The sequence below is a fragment of the Pygocentrus nattereri genome, chromosome 27 (assembly GCF_015220715.1).
Source record: "Pygocentrus nattereri isolate fPygNat1 chromosome 27, fPygNat1.pri, whole genome shotgun sequence".
Taxonomy (NCBI): domain Eukaryota; kingdom Metazoa; phylum Chordata; class Actinopteri; order Characiformes; family Serrasalmidae; genus Pygocentrus; species Pygocentrus nattereri.
The window spans coordinates 24821346-24843292 of record NC_051237.1 but is presented as its reverse complement, the minus strand read 5'-3'; the positions used below and the strand labels follow the sequence as shown (position 1 = coordinate 24843292).

General features: G+C 42.3%; 1 protein-coding gene across 1 annotated transcript in view; it reads right to left on the bottom strand.

Moving 5' to 3' along the window:
* Nucleotides 1–2014: 2014 nt before the first annotated feature.
* The window catches only part of stx1b (syntaxin 1B), a 99905-nt gene continuing 79972 nt past the window's right edge, over nucleotides 2015–21947 (bottom strand). The window contains exons 5-10 of the mRNA XM_017684978.2: nucleotides 20394–20467; nucleotides 17766–17874; nucleotides 14186–14259; nucleotides 13182–13319; nucleotides 9721–9831; nucleotides 2015–9086 (exon numbers count right to left, since the gene is read on the bottom strand). Of these exons, the coding sequence (XP_017540467.1) occupies nucleotides 9006–9086; nucleotides 9721–9831; nucleotides 13182–13319; nucleotides 14186–14259; nucleotides 17766–17874; nucleotides 20394–20467 (587 nt within the window). The 3' untranslated portion in view covers nucleotides 2015–9005. The remainder of the gene's footprint in view (nucleotides 9087–9720; nucleotides 9832–13181; nucleotides 13320–14185; nucleotides 14260–17765; nucleotides 17875–20393; nucleotides 20468–21947) is intronic.

Genomic DNA, 21947 nt, shown 5'->3' with positions numbered 1-21947 from the left:
GGATGTATTTGAGGGTAAATTGGGGCGGTTCATGTAAACGGGATGTATATGAGGGTAAATTGGGGCAGTTCATGTAAACGGGATGTGTTTGAGGGTAAATTGGGGCGGTTCATGTAAACGGGATGTATTTGAGGGTAAATTGGGGCGGTTCATGTAAACGGGATGTGTTTGAGGGTAAATTGGGGCGGTTCATGTAAACGGGATGTATTTGAGGGTAAATTGGGGCGGTTCATGTAAACGGGATGTGTTTGAGGGTAAATTGGGGCGGTTCATGTAAACGGGATGTGTTTGAGGGTAAATTGGGGCGGTTCACGGGGTGTGTGGAGTCAGTCCAGCTTAGAACAGATCATTTCAGGGGATTATGGTTCAGTTATGTTCCCTGACTAAAGGCACTGAGATGGAGCCCTGAGGGGTCCACCCCAGTGACGAGAGGGGAACTGACCCACTGACAGTGTTGTACCTTTATTTCTGAGAGTGTAGGAGGGCGAAGGCAAGGACAGGCTTCCTCTGAGACCCCTGAAGCTCCACCGCTTCTTTTCGAATTGCTGCTCACGCAGCGTCATTAAACAGCTAAACGCGCTCGGAGGAAAGCGTGGACCGCCAGATCTGTTACGTCAGCTCTGTTAAACAGACACCTGTGCTGACTCATCAAACTCAGGAGATCTCCTGATAACCAGGCCAAAGCTTTGCACACTCAGGAGCCCCGGACACGGAGCGGTTTGACTCGCTCAGGACGTTCTACGCAAATTTGATGAATAAGGGCCGTTATTACTAATATGAGCAAAGAAGGAAGTGTTTACAGGCATAAACAAAGATATTTTGCAAAAAAAAAAAAAAAAACATAGGGAGAAAGTATTTAGTATTAGCACTACACTAACATCTACACTCACTGGTCACTTTATTGTCTTGTATCTACACTCATTTGACCAGCTCCGCTGACCGTATAGCTGCACTCTGTAGTTCTACAGTTACAGACTGTAGTCCATCTGTTTCTCTGATACTCTGTTACCCTGTTCTTCAGTGGTCAGGACCCCCATGGACCCTCACAGATCAGGTACTATTTGGGTGGTGGGTCATTCTCAGCACTGCAGTAACACTGACGTGTTGGTGGTGTGTTAGTGTGTGTTGCGCTGGTGCGAGTGGATCAGACACAGCACTTTCCTTTGCTGAGTTGATCAGCTGCCCATCCTGTGGGTTTGATGCCGATGCTTCTTCAGCCTTGATCGGTGCCCATGGCTCACAAGCCTTCTGGACCGGTTTGACCACCATGGAGCTTCTCGCTGTATTTACTTCACCTGTTTCTCCCCTTTTCTGTATCTTAATGTTTTATGCTAATGTTAAAATCTTATTCTCTGCTCATTCCGCTCTTGTGTTATTGTTTGCTGTCCAGTGTGGTCCAGAGGAGGATGGGTTCCCCTTCTGAGTCTTGGTTCCTCTGAAGGTTTCTTCCTCTCGCTCTTAGGGAGTTTTTCCTTGCCACTGTCTCCATTGGCGACGCTCATGGGGGCGTGGACCTGGATTTTTCTGTAAAGCTTTGTGACACCACCTGCTGTAGAAAGCGCTACATGGATAAACTTTGACTTGACTCGGACTCTAAAAGAAGGTCCGGCTCCATGTTTCTGCCTCAAATGATCTCAGAATCAACATCGCACTGATGAAGATGGGATTGTAGTAGATAATTCACTCACATCCTCAGAGATGCTCCTTCACCGACTTTACTCCGAGCTCTCTCTGAATTCTCCCTCAATCACATTCATCCGCTCAGGGAAGAAGCACAACCCACACTACAGCGTTCTTTCTGAATGCAATTACACACGTTCACCAGAGAGGTCTCCAAATCCCCAAAACTTACACAGTGCAGCTTTGAAGAACAACCAGTGCTTGAATGATTGTTTCCCCTCATCGGTTCTCCTGGATTGATGTTCTGATGGAGAATGAAGAGAGAGAGAGAGAGAGAGAGAGAGAGAGGAGGAGAGCAGGAAAGACCAGGACAGCAGCGTTACACTGAACAATCCTTTTTTTTTCTTTATTCATGGTTTTTTTTTCATTTCATAATGTCTGTTGGACGGGGTTTTGTCTTTTTTCGTTTTTTGTTTTTTTTTCTCAATTTCAACTTAAAATTTTGACACACTTATAAAAGACAGCATCTGCATAGAGTTGTCATCTTAAAGATCCATGGAGAAATGGGCGAGAGAGAGAGAGAGAGAGAGAGAGAGAGAGAGGGGAGGGTAGAAGAAGATAGCGCAGGGGGGCTTTGGGGGGGATACTGGCACATCACACTAACTAAACAGAACAGCAAACAGCAGTACGAGAGAGAGGGAGAGAGAGAGAGAGAGAGAGAGAGAGAGAGAGAGAGGGAGAGATAGAGATAGAGAGAGAGAGAGGGAGGGAGGGAGAGAGAGAGAGAGGGACAGATAGGTTTATTTTCTCTCTTTTTTAACAATACAGTACGCACACATACACGCACACACGGAAAAAAAAGGGACACGAGTTGCAGCTCCGGGCAAAGTTGCGGAGATCGATTCAACTCCTTAGACACTACTTTAGACGCCCTTGTTCCGCCCTGTGGTTCCCCCTCATCCCGACGGGAGAAAAAGACTGCGGGTGGCGTCGCGAGTGAAACCGTTTGGCTGTCGCTATCGAGCCTCTCTTGGTCGCCGCGCCTGCGGTCAGTCGCTCTGCAGTGCTTTCAGGTCTCTGCGTGGTTGTAGAAAGCCCTTTACTTAGTATTGCACAGATTTTGTTTAACATTTTTATTTTGCAAGTAAAAATTTCCAAATACCGATGTTTTTAAAAATTCTTCTCTCAGTTATTGACGCCCTAGCCTTAATCGCCGAGACCACTTTGGGTCACTTCCTGGCAGAGACCACCCTTGTGATAAAAACAGACAGTAATGCTGCTTTTAAATCTAGAACTCTAGAACTCTGGTGAGCTAAAGTCTACGCCACATGCATCGCACAACACATCTGAGGTACGGCTGACCACGGCAACCTTTTGGCCCGACACCACGGCAGTGTTTTTCGGCTGAGGGTGATACAAATGGAGGGAAGCACGTTTCTCGGAGAGAGCTGTTCTCCAAGCGTATTGGTTAAAACTGCCATTTATGTATATATAAATATACAAATATAAATATATATATATATACAGTACTGTGTAGAGGTTTTAGGCACCGGAGAAAATCAGACTAAAAGCTGCTCATCTGGTCAGTAAGTGTTCATTTGCTTTATTTTCTAGGTGGTAAAAAAAAAAAAACACTTGGGAGCTAACTGGCTAACAGTTAGCATGCTAATGCTAAGGTATCTTTTTCACGTGGTCTGTAAAGAGTACGTGGAAAAAGAAAAGACGCAGCCCCCTGCTGGTCAGAGCTGGTACAGTTAGCCCCTGAGCTCCCCAGTGACTTTTTTTCACCTGATCCTTGAAGCCTAAGGGGAAAAAAAAACAGCTGCCCCCTACTGGTCGAAGCTGGTGTAACATGCTAAGTATTACAGATATATATGTGTGAGTGAGAATTCCATTTTATTTTTTGCGGTTTGGAACTTAAAGTCAGGAAAGTCACACCTTACTCTTCAGGGATTCTGCACTCACATCTATTCTAACGACGCACTGCAGCTTTACTGGCAAACGAAACACCCACTGCTGAGATAAAAAGGTTTTCATCAGGTGCCTTAGACGTCCGCACGGTACCGCCGGCCGGAGCTCTGCTGCAGAAGCACGGAAAAATAAAAGCTATCAGGGACGAGAGACGGGGGTCAGGGCGGAGAAGCTGATCGACCTTTGCAACTTTGGCAGGAGCCAGTTAAGTAAGTTTTATACATAGACATGCAAGTCGTTTTTTTTTTCTTCTTCTTCTCTCGTTAAAGTATTTACAATAATTACAAGACACAAAGATCCAGTTTCAGTTTGACTAAATTGTGAGCATTCAATATTCAATAGTACTACTTAATATTTTAATATAAGACAACTCCTCGGATTTTCCATAAACCACTGCGTTTAGTAGAATTTCACTGTTTTGTCGTCCGCTATGTCAAATTTCTCCCAGTCTGCAGTTCTTCTCCTTCTCAGATCACGGTCAAGTATCCATCTACTCAGAACCACCTTCGAGTGACAGTATTGACAGAGGTCAGTTGTTATTTTTTGTAAATTTTTAGGGGGAGGGGCTTCTCTACAGCCGTCCCTCAGCCGTACGCTAACACTGGACCATAGAAACACTGTCAGAAAGCAGAATTGGGGAAGAAACTCAGGAGAAACAAAAGCAGTCTGAGGTTGCTGAGAGTCGGCCTGGACGGGGAAGCAGCGCGGGACTCATATTAAAGCGTTAAAGCGTTAAAGCGTCGTGGCGGCGGCTGAAAAAACGGGATAGATGACGTAAACGTGGGCGTTTACAGTGGAAAGTGTTGGTGCTGGTGAGCTGATGTAACTCCAAACAACCTCAGACTGACCTGCACCGAAAGGTCACACAGGTCAACCAGTTACAAAATGCTTTCTCTATGAGCGTCAGGCCAGTACGATAAACAAACAAATAAAATCAAATCAAATCGAACAGATAAATAGATAAATAAATAGATACAGAGTGAGCAATCTTCCATCCAGCTCAGTGCCCGTTTTCTTTTTTTCTTTTAAATGTAATTAGTATTTATTTATTTATTTACTGTGTGTGTGTTTTTTTTTTTTTAGTGTTACCAGCACAGAGAAAGCAATGCAATGAGTTGAACATGGTGAAACACCATCAGTGGCCGAAATAACCAAACGAAACAAAACAAAACCAAAAAAAGCTAAAATAAATGAAATGTAAATCAAAACGGAGGAGAAGTAGATGATCACAGAATGTGTGTGTGTGTGTGTGTGTGGTTTTTCCCCCCCCCTAAGAAAACTATCATAAAAAAGAATAAATAAATAAAAAGGAATGAATGAATGAATAAATAAATAAATAAATAAATAAATAAATAACCACTAAACCCCAAAATCCCGTTTGGTTGCTATAGTAACCGCAGTAGTCAGGGTTCAGAGTTTGCACTTGCTGGGTATATTCTGAAACAGCCTTTCTCCAGGCTCCGCCCACAGAGCCGCTCACGCTAGCGCTATGCTTTGGCTTTTTACTGTTATTACTCTTTTTTTTTTCCCACTTAAACTCATTTTTCTTTAAATTTTTCAACACAAAACTGGAACGCACACGTACACACACACACACACACACGCCCTCACACACAACCACACACACACACACACACTCACACACACACTCACAAGTGTTTACTCAGATATGCTCATGCTTACGTACACACACATGCACAGCTTTTTAGTATGGGGGGGGCACACAAACGCACAGTTCCACAAGTTCCACAAAAAACTCACGATAACAGTATTAAATAAAACACCACAAGCTTTTTTTGGGTGGCCACGACTAATTTGCAGGTGGGCCGAACCTTGAATTTTATTTCACCGAACTGTAGCCGTGCGTCTGCGGAGCGTCGACCTTAGAACAGGCAAACAAATGGAAACTGAAAGCGAAATCACGGCTGAACTGCATTTCACAGGCACCTCTGAACGACATTCTGAAAATCCCCTTATACTCGATAATATTTAAATATCCAGAAAAGTTCATTTCCTAGAGAAAACATTGCCGTTTAGCGGTTGCTAGGGTGTTGCCAAGCTGTTAGAGGTCGCTAAGGTGTTGCCGAAAGGGTATTATGCTATTTTGTGTAGTTGGAAAGGTGTTGATAAGCAGTTGCTGTTGTATCCCAGGTGGTTACTAGGATGTTTCTGAGTGGTTGTTATGGTATCCCAGGTGGTTATTATGGTTCCCATATGATTAACATGACATAAGCTGGGTACGCAAACTTTTGCACCCCATTCATTCCTATGGGAAAAAAAGTTATTTAATGATTTGTATGAAAATTGAATTATATGAAAAATATATGTTGGATCAAAAAGCTCAGGAGTTGGAACAGTGTCGACATGTCAAAACTGTGGAATAACTTAGCGCAGAAAAGAAGAAGAAAGAATAAGAAGAATATAATAAAGCGGTAATAGAAATGTGTTAAAGTGGTTATTTATTGCTGTCAGAGTTTTAGTTTTAGTTGTCTGATTATTTGATTTGGCTGATTTGGCTGATTTGGCTGCTTTGGTGTTTGGTCATGGAAAGCAGCTCACCAGAGCCTAGATCATTATCACTAGGCGTACATGTTTGAGATGGTTCATCAAATACTTTGATGGCATACCAGCCTTTTATTGAACATTCTGCTCTGAGCATTTGTTAGTTTTTATGTGGAAAACGTGAGTTTAGACAGCTCGAATTGTATCAATGTAATGCAGTTCATGTGGTCCTGGAAGAGGTTTCTAGTTTTTTCCCCAATTCTGCAGCCAAAACGTTGCTTCGCAGACACCTCACAGCTACAGTTATTGATTTAGGTGGAATTCTGATCAGTCAGCGTAAAAAATAGAGTAGAATTTTGAGGATGCATCAATTAGTTTTTGCGTGAAAATAAATCTTAGCGCCACCACTGCCACAAGCACAATGAGCAATAACGCACAGGGAAAAGAGTGGAACTGTCGACCAATCACACAATCACACCACGTCAGGCGTCACCACCAAGGTGCGGGGGGGGGGCTAGCATGTGTGAAGTAAGTTTATAAAGTTAATAGAGTCAATAAAGTTAATAATCAACCCCATAAACCCCGCCCACCCCTCCCGCCAACCTGCCCAAACAGGATGAGTTAAATAAACAAACAAACAAAGGGGACGAACCCGAAATGGAAGGACGTATGGAGTGAGACAGTGTTTTTCTCTTCGGTTGTAAAGTGCACACATGATGTTGAGCAGTTAAAATCACCATGCAAGTTCTGACGAAGCCTACGCTGCTGCATGCCTGAAGGGAGGAAAAGCGTTCTCCAGCCAACAACGAAACCCCTCACTAAGAAAAAACAACAACGATACACGCACATCGACCCCACTGGAACCACACAGGTAGAGTGATCGGACACCAAGTACACAGAAAGCTTCCGAAAAAAGAAGAAAACATGCTGGCCATCGCTGGAATGGTCTTAAGGGCAAAACAGTCCAGGCCCTCTGCGTCACAAACACAGCATACCGACACGCCGACGGCTCCGTCGCCTACCGGGCAGGCGGACCTGTTTCGAAGGAAGGGGCTTCTACTGTAGATTCTGCGGGAAAGCTGGGAAACGACAAAGTTTCCTCACGCGGTTTGGGTTGCAGACATGTAGCGTTTGGAGGAGCTGTGAACCGCGACAGCGAGGGCTTTCTACTTCTCTAATCTCCAGGAGGAATTCAGTCTAGAGCTGAATTTGGTTTTGGATTTTAAGCCCTTGCATAAACGAAGACCACGTACGCAACCTTCACTATCCAAAAATAAATCGTCTCATGGCAGCTGGACTGTAGCTGCCTGGCAAATCCCTCACAGATGATTTGACCTGTTGACCTTTTCTCCTTATTTCGAATTTGCAAATGATTACAATTATTTTTGTTTGTTTGTTTTATCAGGATTTCCACCCTCCGAGCCTCACATTCACCTGCAACAGGTGTACAGAACTCAACGACGGGATTTGAGAAGGGTTCTCCCAGCCCGTCGGTTCTGGAACGTCTCTGAGATGTAAGTAGAAAGCCTCTCTCGTCTGTAAGTAGCACCAAAATAACTCAAGGCAGCGTTGTCCTCAGAAAATGTCACTCAGTTCGTAATCGGGTTCTGTACGTTAGACTCTGCAAATAAAAATAAAGCATAACTGGGGTTGCATATATAAAACTCCCAGCGTTTTTATATATATTTATATACGTATATTCATATTCATATATGTGACTATTTCTTTTATAGGCATCACAATGTAAAAACAACCAAAGGAAAGACTATTCAAAGGATGAGTCACACATCTAACCACCTCTGAAAGACAAATATCAGGCTATCCACTGCTTCAAGCTTCTAAAGTCCTCAAAACGATTTTCTTCTTGTACTATTTTTATATGTTTTTAGAAAAATCTACGTCGGAACAGCAGCAGACGTCTAAAGTGTGCCCTTCCCATCTCTCCCTCTGGATCCCACTTGAGAAGAGCTAAAGCACGGTTTAATTCTAAAAGCAGGATCGCCTTTCTTCATCTATCAAAACTGCATAGTTCAACTGGTTGCACATTGCTATACTTCTCCATCTCTCCTAGCTGAGCTTCCTGACTCTATGGTCTTCAGCATCAACCTCAAATGACAGCCGAGTCCGTTTGTGTGGTCAAGTTACTGATTATCTAAGAACGTGTGCTTGATTTGGTTATTTTTTTGTCCAGGATGGAGATTGAGGTCCAGCTATGAGGATCGAGGTGCTTATTTGTAATAAACATTTCTACATATTTCTATATTAGATTTATAAGCTTTGTCTGCCGACTACGATCGGATTCATTCATTCGCCGCTAGAAGAGAATGACCGAGTCCATCTATCTGAAAGCAGCCCCTCAGAACTCGAAGTCCCTCCCAACGAAACCTCACAACGTCAGCTAAAGCAAACCGTCCATTCTCCGTTTCGGTCAGTAGGTAAGTGCACTAAATGCTTAGCGCCGTATTAAAACCATTAAATCCATGCTCTACTGAAACACAGCCAAATTTATCAGTCGCAGTCGCCGGCACTGTCCTGGAGACCCCCCGAAAAACGAAAGAAACGTTTAAAAAATAAGGAAACAAACAAAAAAAAAATGTAGGTTGTATTTCTTTACAGGAAGTAACCCATGTGCTGTTTCTTATGTTCAATACATTTACATGTACAATTTTGTAAATAGAGTGTTTATTGTTTATTTGAACCCTCTCTTTTCATATATGTTTTAATCAGCTATTATGTAACATCTGGGTTTTTGTTTTGTTTTGTTTTTTTTTGTTTATTTGTCTGTTTTTATTTTTTGAATTTTTCGACCCTAACCAAACCCCTTTAAAGAGGAGTTTCCTTATCTCGTATTGTTGTGGATATATTTCTCTCTAAATATGCTTCTCTCGGCCTTCATCCGTCTACAAGTGAGTCTAGAAGCCCAGGGTTCCTCCGATAGTGGACGCCAAGATCACTCCCAGGATTACGCAGCAGATGATGATCATGATCTTCTTCTGCAGAGGCACAAAGACAAAAAAACAGTGAGGGGTGTTGTGAAATGGGCTGAGACTGACATTTACTTATCTCAGACTCTACCATTTCTGGGCTCAGTCTTATCTCAGGCTCAACTTTTTCTGGGCTCAGTCTTATCGCAGCCTTTACCCTTTCTGGTCTTGGTCTACCCTGAGTCAGGTCTTGTCTTGGACTCTGTTTCAGGTCTTAGTCTTGTCTCTTTCTGGACTTGGTCTTATCTCAGATTCCACCATTTCTGGTCTTCATCTCATCTCCGACTCAACCTTTTCTGGACTTGGTCTTATCTCAGATTCCACCATTTCTGGTCTTTGTCTTATCTCTGACTCAACCATTTCTGGTCTTGGTCTTATCTCAGATTCCACCATTTCTGGGTTTGGTCTTATCTCAACCTTTTCTGGACTTGATCTTATCACAGATTCCACCATTTTAGGGTTTGGTCATTATCTCAACCTTTTCTGGACTTGGTCTTATCTCAGATTCCACCATTTCTGGTCTTAGTCTTATTTCAGATTCCACCATTTCTGGGTTTGGTCTTATCTAAACCTTTTCTGGACTTGTAACTGTAAACAGTCTGAATCTGCACCTACCAGTGTATATGTGGGTAAGTGTATTTACCTTGCGCGCTTGGCTCTGGTATTTGACAGCCTTCTTGGTGTCAGACACTGCTCTTTCTACATAGTCTACCGAGTGTTCCACGTTGTACTCAATTCTGTCAATCATCTCACCCTGGCAATGACAAAAAATCGCACTGTTAAAATCTTGGCAGATCAGGTCACACACACAAAGATTTTTAACATACCTTCTTTCTTTCTGTGGAGTCTGACAAACATAGGCACACTAAACATAACTCTATCCTTTATGGACTAAACATAGAAGCCACATTGCCTTATTTGCTTATTTCCCAGAGGCGTTTGCAACTTGAGTGTAACTGGGTTGACTGCAGCAGACTGTAGGAAGTTTTTGTTCTTGTTTCTGTCCCCCGGCAATAAAAGGAGAAATATTCATTCAGGCTATGCATGTAAATACCCTGCTGAGTGCCGCATTTCTCAAAATCAGAATTCTGCATTTGGGATGAGGCTTCATTCTGGTTTATCCTGAGGTCAAGACATGAAAACCATGTGATTGGTATCAGCTGGTGTCTAGGAGCTGCAAGACTTCAGATTTTTTAAAGTCAACTGTTATGTGAGGAAAGTCAAGTTGCTGTAGACGTATTGCTGATAATGTCATGAATAAAACCACAGGAGAAGGGAATGCTTTGCAACACTTGACTTTAAAAATGAGTGATGGAAACCCCTCAGGTCAGTAGAGCATCACATTGCTAGCCTTCAGGTAACCAGAGATACGGACCGTGGAATCTCGCAGATTTGTGTCCGACTTGGGCACATCCTAGTTGGCCTTGTCAAGAGGCTTGTCTGCAGCAAAGGTCCAAAGAGCCACAGAAATGACTGGGTTACTGGGTATTAAGCTCCATCTTCAACCACACATGGCTTATTATCGTAGTCTTTGGGAAATATAATGACGTTAAACATCTGATCTTCTCTGAGTATCTCTGAGTAGAGCTCTGAGTGTTTGGTCTGTACCTTTGGACTTTTCAGTTTGGTCCGAACCAAAATAGCGGATGTGAAAGGTTCCTGGGACCAAAGGACTGAAATTGGACCAAAAGAGGTGGTCTTGGTCCAGATCAAACTGAAGCATTATTCAGTTCGTCTGCAGTATGAAAAAAAGAACCAGGCAAGAAGTAAAAAAGAGTCATGCTAGCTCACGGGGAGGAGACCATATATTTAACTGTAATTTGGTCTGACAATAAAATCAAACGTTAATTCAATAATAAAAAGCACAAAAATACCCAAACATCCTCCGGATTCTCAGAGAGAATAAGAGAGTAAGGATATTCATTTTCATTCAAATGGAAAAGACACTTCTCTACGAACCAATCAGTGTCCATGAACCTTGATCTGGACTTTCAGGTATATAAATGCCCCTAGGCATTAAGACTTATCCATACATTCTCCTAACATCAGACCTAAATCTGAAAATTGGAAGGTAATTATTCTGAATATCTGGGCTTATTTGTATGAAATATTTTAGAAAATAATTTGGGTCTCTAATCTTTGGAAACCTAAAGAAGCAATTATCTCTGGTGATAAAAGAATTGTAAATTTATTTTGATTAACAAGTTGAGAAATTGAGGGGAAAGCACAGATTGTGAACTTAATTAAATGGAAATGTAATTATAATTGCACAATGACTTAAACTGTGATTTACACAATGAATAACTTGCATTCAATTTCAATAATTCATTGTATTTAGTATTTCAAAATGACAATATGAGGCTTCTCAGGGTTAAGAAAGCCCCCTTGTCTTCTCAATGAAGACGTATTTGCTGTTCTCCTGTTTGGGTTTGTTCTTTTGAAGGAACTCTGCTCAGCCCCCTCTGGCCGTACCCATATGCCCACACAGCTTGAATAGCAGGGGTGCCAGACTGCAGCCACACAGTGTAACAAAATGGAAGCTCATGAGTGACGGGAAGCCTGTACGAGGTCAGGCAATCCCTCCTGCACTCTGACAGTCCTGTTCACTGAGAGCTGGGGTTGGGCGATATGCATAAAAACGGATATCTCAACATTTTTCAGCATTTTGCCAATATGTGTTTATTACGTGATTAGTACATATTACATTATTATTACATAATCACCTGATCACATTTATTTAATTTGTTCATCTGTTTGCACTTATTTCCCAAAATCACATGTTCATGTGGGAGGAAACAGAGTGAGAAATGGGTGATTTAATCAGCTGGGTTACGGAAATGGCTTGTACAAGCTCAGCTCCAAAAAAGTATGGGCAGATTGTGGAACACCAAGAAAAACAGAGCAGTGATTAATAACTTCACTACATCATGGTATTACTGGAGAATTTTGGTGTTTGATGGACAATGATGGGTTTTTTACAAGGTTAGTATTGATGCTAGCAGTGATGTTTACAGGAGAACTATGTCTGGTGGAGACTCATGGTGTTTGGAGGAGAATGCTGGTGTTTGAGAATGACAGTGTTTGAGAATGATGGTGTTTGAGAATGCTGGTGTTTGAGAATGGCTGGTGTTTGAGAGTGACGGTGTTTGAGAATGACGGTGTTTGAGAATGGCTGGTGTTTGAGAACGACGGTGTTTGAGAATGGCTGGTGTTTGAGAGTGACGGTGTTTGAGAATGCTGGTGTTTGAGAATGGTGGTGTTTGAGAATAATGGTGTTTGAGAATGACGGTGTTTGAGAATGTCGGGATTTGAGAATGCTAGTGTTTGAGAATGACGGGATTTGAGAATGATGGTGTTTGAGAATGACTGTGTTTGAGAACGACGGTGTTTGAGAATGCTGGTGTTTGACGGTGTTTGAGAATGACGGTGTTTGAGAATGACGGGATTTGAGAATGCTGTTGTTTGAGAATGACGGTGTTTGAGAATGCTGGTGTTTGAGAATGATGGTGTTTGAGAATACTGGTGTTTGAGAATGCTGGTGTTTGAGAATACTGGTGTTTGAGAATGCTGGTGTTTGAGGCTGACGGTGTTTGAGGATGACGGTGTTTGAGAATGACGGTGTTTGAGAATGCTGGTGTTTGAGAATGACGGTGTTTGAGAATGACGGTGTTTGAGAATGATGGTGTTTGAGAATGATGGTGTTTGAGAATGCTGGTGTTTGAGAATGACGGTGTTTGAGAATGCTGGTGTTTGAGAATGACGGTGTTTGAGAACGACGGTGTTTGAGAACGACGGTGTTTGAGAATGCTGGTGTTTGAGAATGACGGTGTTTGAGAATGCTGGTGTTTGAGAATGCTGGTGTTTGAGAATGACGGTGTTTGAGAATGACGGTGTTTGAGAATGCTGGTGTTTGAGAACGACAGTGTTTGAGAATGCTGGTGTTTGAGAACGACGGTGTTTGAGAACGACGGTGTTTGAGAATGACGGTGTTTCTGATGCTTCTTGAAGATTGCTGGATTACAGCTCTTCATCCAGTGCACTTTGCTGAAAGGAACTTCTTTGTTGTTTGCTCTGAAAGACGCCCCTGACACCTGCTGCTCTTACCTGGCTCTCCACCAGCATGGCCATGTCCAGAAACATATCGTGTAGCTCACGGATGCTGTTCTCCAGCTTAATGATCTCATGGTGTCGGGTCTCGATCTCGTTTAGGGCCTGCTTGGTCATCTGGGAGTCCATTTTGATCTACAGTGTGATAGAGAACAGAAAACAGTTTAAAACTTTAAATGTTTACCATAAACAGACAAAAATATTCTCCCAAAACAAGACAAACCTTGACCTGACTTCAAACTGGATGGCTTAAAGTTGTGTTATTACTAATAAAAGCCTGAAGAAGATTCTAAAACCAAAACCCTCAGGACCAGATGTTCGTACAAGTACAGACACAGTGCAAAACGTGCCTTGACACGACCACAGTGCGCTCCACAACGCACCTGAATTAAAGTTGTTTTACTCATTTTATTTGAGCAGGCAAATGATTTTATAAAGAACTCATGGATGTAAAGAGAACTACTGTGTTTACTAAAGAACCCTCGCAGAACCATCTTTTTGTACAGTTTGTACAGCACATACAGACAGATAGAGTTGGCCCTTTCTAATTTAGGTAATGAACTGCTCACTTCAGTCAGCCTGTCTGATTTTATGGCTTCAAAATCTGATTGTTTTAAAGACTGAAACACTTATATGATGCTTTTTTTTAATCCCACAAATGGGGAAATTCCACCTCCGCATTTAACCCATCTGTGAAGTGAAACACCACATACACACTAGGGGGCAGTGTGCACACTTGCCCAGAGCGGTGGTCAGCCTTATCCATGGCGCCTGGGGAGTAGTTGGGGGTTAGGTGTCTCGCTCAAGGACACCTCAGTCATGGACTGCCGGCTCTGGGGATCAAACCGGCAACCTTCCGGTCGCAGGGCCGGTTCCCTAACCTCCAGCCCACGACTGCCCCCTTGCTGCAGTGTGTTTGTGGTGTGGAGCTCTGGGCCTGAGTTCTGCCTGGCTGGTGCAGGTTTTGGTTTTTGGGATTCAGTGGTGGATGTTTCACTCACATCATCGGTGAAGACGGCGAGCTTGCCGCTCTCCAGCATGTCCTCCAGCTCCTCGTTGGTGGTTGTTCTTCCAGCTGATCAAGGTGCAAACATTACAGTGTTTATTAGAAATACATACAAAACAGACATAGAATCATGCTTCTCATAAATATGTACCGTTACTATAAAGCATACACTCTTCTAAAGGTGGTTCTTCAAGGGTTCTTTAGTGAAGAAAATGTATCTGTATAGAACCATGAACACTCAAAGAACCATTTGCATGATTAAATGGTTCTCTGCCTTGTGAAAACATTGTTCAGATGGCAGATTGCAGAGTGGGGTAGATGATTCTATGTAGAACCCTTTTGAAAAGGGTTCTGCTATTGTAATGATGTCAAGCCTGTAACAACAGAAGAACCATTTTTGGTGCTGTATAGAACCCCTTTCAAAAGGATTCTGTACAGAACAATATACAACACATTTTCCATCAATCTGAAGAACCATTTTACCATGCAGAGAACCATTTCTTTGAGTGTTCATGGTTCTATATAGATCCATTTTCTTTACTAAAGAACCCTTGAAGAACCGTCTTTCTTAAGTGCGTGTGAATTGTTTTCAGTGATAATAAATCCAGTCTGGTTGCAGATAAACATGTAAAACGACTCTAATCCGCTTCTCGGCCGTCAGACATTCAGTATGAAGCTGTAAATAAGAGTGAATGTTAAATCCAGAAGATTCAAACTGGACTGAGAAACCCGTCACATTCCTGCACAAGCAAATCCTGACAATGCAATGCAAAAATGTTAGCACCCCTGGACACAGTCTATGTATTTGTTGATTGTCTGAGTGTGAATAAGTAAACACATCCTCTACAGAGAACACACTACTGTACATTATAATACACAATTATTGATTATGTACTAAATTTAACACACTGGGGGGAAATAAAACATACTGAAAGTCTTGGGACATTTTATATGTTATGTATTTTTGTATACATCAGACTAGATTACATTACCCAAATAGTCTTGGCTAGAAAATCCTTCATGTTTCTGACTGCAAAATAAAAACGTTGCTACAGGAGTTTCTACAGGATTCCTACTCGAAACTTAAAGGGGAACGTTTCTACATAATCTAGATAAACTCACCGAGTCAGAGCCGTTCACAGTGGTGGTGATGGGAACCAGACGTCCCCCTCTAAAAGCTCCTCACAGAAAGTTCCTACATGAGCTGGTTCTGAATTCACTGCCTGATGACTGAGACGCTGTTTTATGAGAGTTTAGAGAACTTCAACTCCATCCATGGTGGAGGGAGTCATGCAGGGCGCCGTGCGGCAAAATAGTCCCCAAAGAAAACTCATTATTCCAGATTTTCCACTGTTTTCCATCATCAGCATTCCATATGAACTCAGAAGACTCGTGTAGGTTCTCTGGTGGTTCTGGATGGTAAATAAAGTGTCTGTATCTGTGTTGTAGTCATGGCGACGCCTGGTTCCCATCACCACCACTGTAAAGACGTCTGAACCGTTTCACACCAAACCCTCTCTGATTATACCTGAAACACTGAGTTATGGGGGAATTTTGAAAAATCTGTGGAGTTCCCCTTTAAATTTGTTTTACATTCTTACAGTTTGTTTACTAGAGTATATTACACAATTATTATAGTAGAGGTGGGAAAAATATTTGGTTCTCTCATTAAATGATTCGCAAAAAGTCATAATGGGCTGTTTTATAGATTCAATAGACGTTTATGATTGAGAGTCATTTCATAATCACGTCTAATGATGTCATAAGCACCCTGATTAAAAACTGAATCACAAGCTGCCTGGTGATTCTCTCCTCTACACTATACATTACTGTTAGTCCTGTTTAGGCCTGGTCACTTCCTCTGTCCAGTATCTGGGTTGTATCCTGATGAGATTTCAGCCACATGTATTTACACTTGGTGGTCAAATGCGTCTCCGGTTATTCAGACTGAAATCTGATTGCTGTGGGACAGAATATGCAAATCAGCTCATTATGCAGCAACCAGTTACCAATTTTTGTACTAGGAGAAGTTTCAGTTGTACTGGGAGGAGATTTCCTTGTACTGGGAGGGGTTTTGTTGGACTGGGAGGAGTTTTGTTGGACTGGGAGGAGTTTTGGCTGTGCTGGGAGGGCTTTTGGCTGTACTGGGAGGAGTTTTCTTTGTGCTGGGAGGAGCTTTGCTTGTACTAGGAGGAGTTTTGGTTGTACTGGGAGGGGTTTCTGCTGTACTGGGAGGAGTTTTGGTTGTGCTGGGAGGAGTTTTGCTTGTACTGGAAGGAGTTTTGGTTGTACTGGGAGGGGGTTCTGCTGTACTGGGAGGAGTTTTGTTTGTACTAGGAGGGGTTTTCTTGTACTGGGAGGAGTTTTGGTTGTACTGGGAGGAGATTTCCTTGTACTGGGAGGAGTTTTGTTGGACTGGGAGGAGTTTTGGTTGTGCTGGGAGGGCTTTTGGCTGTACTGGGAGGAGTTTTGTTGGACTGGGAGGAGTTTTGGCTGTGCTGGGAGGGCTTTTGGCTGTACTGGGAGGAGTTTTCTTTGTGCTGGGAGGAGCTTTGCTTGTACTAGGAGGAGTTTTGGTTGTACTGGGAGGGGTTTCTGCTGTACTGGGAGGAGTTTTGGTTGTGCTGGGAGGAGTTTTGCTTGTACTGGAAGGAGTTTTGGTTGTACTGGGAGGGGGTTCTGCTGTACTGGGAGGAGTTTTGTTTGTACTAGGAGGGGTTTTCTTGTACTGGGAGGAGTTTTGGTTGTACTGGGAGGAGATTTCCTTGTACTGGGAGGAGTTTTGTTGGACTGGGAGGAGTTTTGGTTGTGCTGGGAGGAGTTTTGGTTGTGCTGGGAGGAGTTTTGGTTATGCTGGGAGGAGCTTTGATTGTGCTGGGAGGAGTTTTGATTGTGCTGGGAGGAGTTTTGGTTGTGCTGGGAGGAGTTTTGGTTGTACTGGGAGGAGTTTTCTTGTACTGGGAGGAGTTTTGGTTGTTGAATGTATCTTGGAGAGACTGATGTGTTTTCACTGCTATAATGGGGCTGAAATGCGTCTCAGTTCACCTCCTGAAGTGGTTTAAATGATCAGATCTGTATCTGTTAAATGCGCCTCGGCTGCGTTTACACCTGCATTTTTATGTGGCCTCATTCAGAAACAATCCTGATACTCTTGCCTGTATGTGGCGTCTTGCCTGAAGTGACCGGGTGTAAACGGGGTCTGAGAGTACTATAGGAATATTATATATAATTATAGACACTGACTTTAGTTTACTACAGAATACCACAAAAATATTTATTATTATAGGTAATTATTTCACTACAGAATGCTACATATACTGTATATTATACTTTCCTATAAGAGCACTACAGAAATGGTATATCAGATTATTATAGATGTATATACAGCACTACAGACATCTTATAGTTTATGATATTAATATAGAGCTTTTTTGTCTTCCTAAGAAAGTCTGATAATTCAGCCTTTGTGTGTTAAAGAAGGTCTGTGGTTTTTGATACCTGTGTTGAGGGAGCTGTGTGTGTTTGAGTGTGTGTGTGTGTGTGTGTGTGTGCACGTGTGTGTGTGAGTGACTCACTGATCTCCAGCTGTCTCTGGATGCGGTCCTTGCAGCGGTCTCTGTATTTGGACTGCGTGGTGTTGTACTCAGTCATCACCTCCACAAACTTGCGGGACAGCGTGGAGTGCTGCAGAAAGAAGGGAGGAGAGAGGGATGAGGAGAGAGGACAGAGGAGGAACGTGGTGGAGGGAGAACCTCGGAGCTCCAGGGTGCATCCTGACTGAGGTTCATGAAGCAGCATCGCTGAGGAACAAACCGTTTACAGCAGCTTCAGTTTGTGCTGCCATGGCAGAAAAGGCCTTGCTGATTCCACTGCTGACCAGCAGAGGGGGCTAACAAAACAGTGCGGCCTACCATGGGAAGATGACTCTGTGTTTTAATGTGGCGCCACCATTTTTCAATATTAACCCCTGAACGTGTAGGCTTTTTACTGAGTTATTAATCCTAATACTTATTATTCAGTATCTAACGTGAATTATTTAGTCTTATTCAGTACATAATATGAATTATTTGGCTTTTTTCAGTGTTTACTATGAATTATTTGGTATTATTCAGTATCTAAAATGATTTTGTCCTATTTTTTACTATGTAATATTAACTATTTGGCCTTATTCACTCTCTAATATGAATTATTTGGCCTTATTCACTCTCTAATATGAATGATTTGACCTTTATTGAGTCTCTAATATGAATTATTTGGTTGTATTTAGTATTTAGTCTGAAGTGTGGACCCACATTCAGACCCTCAGAGTTGAAGGGGTGGAAATTGTGTATTATATAGATGCTGTGAGTATCAGATGTCATTACGAAGTCAGATTGATGGATTATTTAAACACTCTTGCAGAAATTCAGCTCTTTACGCAGTAAAAAGCATTTTCTGTGTATAAGATGGAAAGCAGGCGAGTGACGGCAGCCCTGCTGATATTAAACGCTCCTCTCTGAGAGCTGCAGTGTGAACAGAAGAGTGAAGGATAAGGGAACGTGTTATAAGCCTCCTTCCTCCTGACCTGTTTACAGCTAGAAAATCATGTCATATTATGTCAGACTTTATATCATTCCTGTTATATAATTGTGTGGGAACTGCAACTAACAGCCTCCTCGAGTGAAAGAAAGAGAAATGGGTGAGTGACGGTGGGTCTTCGCTGATTTCAGAGCGTGGAGCAGATTTTAGTTCACAGTAAGATCAGATTTATTAGATTCAGCACATTCAGAGTGAAGACAGCAGACCAAGATGGACAGACGAGCACCCAGTCAAACCCACAGCGCAGATGTTTTAGAACCGCCTCGCTTCATTTTTATACACTCCTAAAAACGATGGTTCCTCAAGGGTTATTTAGTAAACTTAATATGAATCATTTGGCCTTATTCAGTCTCTAATATGAATCATTTGGTTTTATTCTGTCTCTAATATGAATCATTTGGTCTTATTCAGTCTCTAATATGAATCACTTGGTTTTATGCAGTCTCTAATATGAATCATCTGGTTTTATGCAGACTCTAATATGAATAATTTGGTCTTATTCAATCTCTAATATGAATCATTTGGCCTTATTCAGTCTGTAATATAAATTATTTGGTTTTATTCAGTCGCTAATATGAATAATTTGTCTTAATTCAATCTGTAATATAGATTATTTGGTTTAATTCAGTCACTAATATGAATCATCTGGTTTTATGCAGACTCTAATATGAATAATTTGGTCTTATTCAATCTCTAATATGAATCATTTGGCCTTATTCAGTCTGTAATATAAATTATTTGGTTTAATTCAGTCACTAATATGAATCATTTGGTCTTATTCAGTCTCTAATATGAATCATTTGGCCTTATTCAGTCTGTAATATAAATAATTTGGTTTTATTCAGTCGCTAATATGAATAATTTGGTCTTATTCAGTCTCTAATATGAATAATTTGGTCTTATTCAGTCTCTAATATTAATCATTTGGTCTTATTCAGTCTCTAATATGAATCATTTGGCCTTATTCAGTGTCTAATATGAATCATTTGGTCTTATTCAGTCTCTAATATGAATCATTTGGCCTTATTCAGTCTCTAATATGAATCATTTGGCCTTATTCAGTCTGTAATATAAATCATTTGGTTTTATTCAGTCGCTAATATGTATAATTTGGTCTTATTCAGTCTCTAATATGAATCACTTGGTTTTATGCAGTCTCTAATATGAATCATCTGGTTTTATGCAGTCTCTAATATGAATCATTTGGTCTTATTCAGTCTCTAATATGAATCATTTGGTCTTATTCAGTCTCTAATATGAATCATTTGGCCTTATTCAGTCTCTAATATGAATCATTTGGCCTTATTCAGTCTGTAATATAAATTATTTGGTTTTATTCAGTCGCTAATATGAATAATTTGTCTTAATTCAATCTGTAATATAAATCATTTGGTCTTATTCAGTCTCTAATATGAATCATTTGGTCTTATTCAGTCTGTAATATGAATCATTTGGTCTTATTCAGTCTCTAATATGAATTATTTCATTTGAAGACATTCTCTATCAGTCTGAAGAGCCATGGAGAGGACCATTTAAACATGTGGTTATGGTTCTGTACAGAACCACAGCCTTTACTAAAGAACACTTGAAGAACCCTCTTTTTTAAGAGTGTGCTCTGATCTCACCTGTGTCTTGCGGATCCGCAGGTCCGCCGATGATCTGTTCATGACCTCCTCCTGCTCAATGCTCTGCTCGATTGCTGAGGAGAGGAAAACAGAACAATTACAGTAAACGAGTGTGGAGAAACAGCCGCTGTCCCCGCCCCCGTCTCCCTGCGTGACGAGCACGTCCTGCAGACGGACTTACAGAACTAGAAACACTCACTAACCACAAAGACTGGTACAAATAGGGCTGAACTGCTGTAGGCTGAATAGGCGGTGCTTAAGTGCTGTTGGCTGAATGGGTGGGGCTACACTGCTGTAGCTGAATGGTGGAGCTAAATTGTTGTAGCTGAATGGGCGGGGCTAAACTGCTGTAGCTGAATGGGTGGGGCTAAACCACTGTAGCTGAATGGTGGAGCTAAACCACTGTAGCTGAATGGTGGAGCTAAACCGCTGTAGCTGAATGGTGGAGCTAAACTGCAATAGCTGAATGGTGGAGCTAAACCGCTGTAGCTGAATGGTGGAGCTAAACCGCTGTAGCTGAATGGTGGAGCTAAACTGCTGTAGCTCAATGGTGGAGCTAAACTGTTGTAGCTGAATGGTGGAGCTAAACCGCTGTAGCTGAATGGTGGAGCTAAACCGCTGTAGCTGAATGGTGGAGCTAAACCGCAGTAGCTGAATGGTGGAGCTAAACCGCTGTAGCTGAATGGTGGAGCTAAACCGCTGTAGCTGAATGGTGGAGCTAAACTGCAGTAGCTGAATGGTGGAGCTAAACTGCTGTAGCTCAATGGTGGAGCTAAACCGCTGTAGCTGAATGGTGGAGCTAAACCGCTGTAGCTGAATGGTGGAGCTAAACCGCTGTAGCTGAATGGTGGAGCTAAACCGCTGTAGCTGAATGGTGGAGCTAAACTGCAGTAGCTGAATGGTGGAGCTAAACCGCTGTAGCTGAATGGTGGAGCTAAACCGCTGTAGCTGAATGGTGGAGCTAAACCGCAGTAGCTGAATGGTGGAGCTAAACCGCTGTAGCTGAATGGTGGAGCTAAACCGCTGTAGCTGAATGGTGGAGCTAAACTGCAGTAGCTGAATGGTGGAGCTAAACTGCAGTAGCTGAATGGTGGAGCTAAACCGCTGTAGCTGAATGGTGGAGCTAAACCGCTGTAGCCGAATGGTGGAGCTAACCTGTTGTAGCTGAATGGGCGGGGCTAAACTGCTGTAGCTGAATGGTGGAGCTAAACCACTGTAGCCGAATGGTGGAGCTAAACTGTTGTAGCTGAATGGGCGGGGCTAAACTGCTGTAGCTGAATGGTGGAGCTAAACTGTTTTACCTGAATGGGCGGGGCTAAACTGCTGTAGCTGAATGGGCGGGGCTAAACTGCTGTAGTCTTATATTCTTTATACCTTTGTTTTTTAAAGGCAGGTTCCGGTTGTCCCACCGAGTCTCATATCAGAATCACGTTCAAATCTGAGTCAAGCCCAGCAGCCGTAATGGTGAACAGCTCTAATCTGCGCTGCTGTTGTTCAGCTTTAATATCGACAGCCGCATCTTCAAAGTCCTCCTGATGCAATTTGGAGGAAACA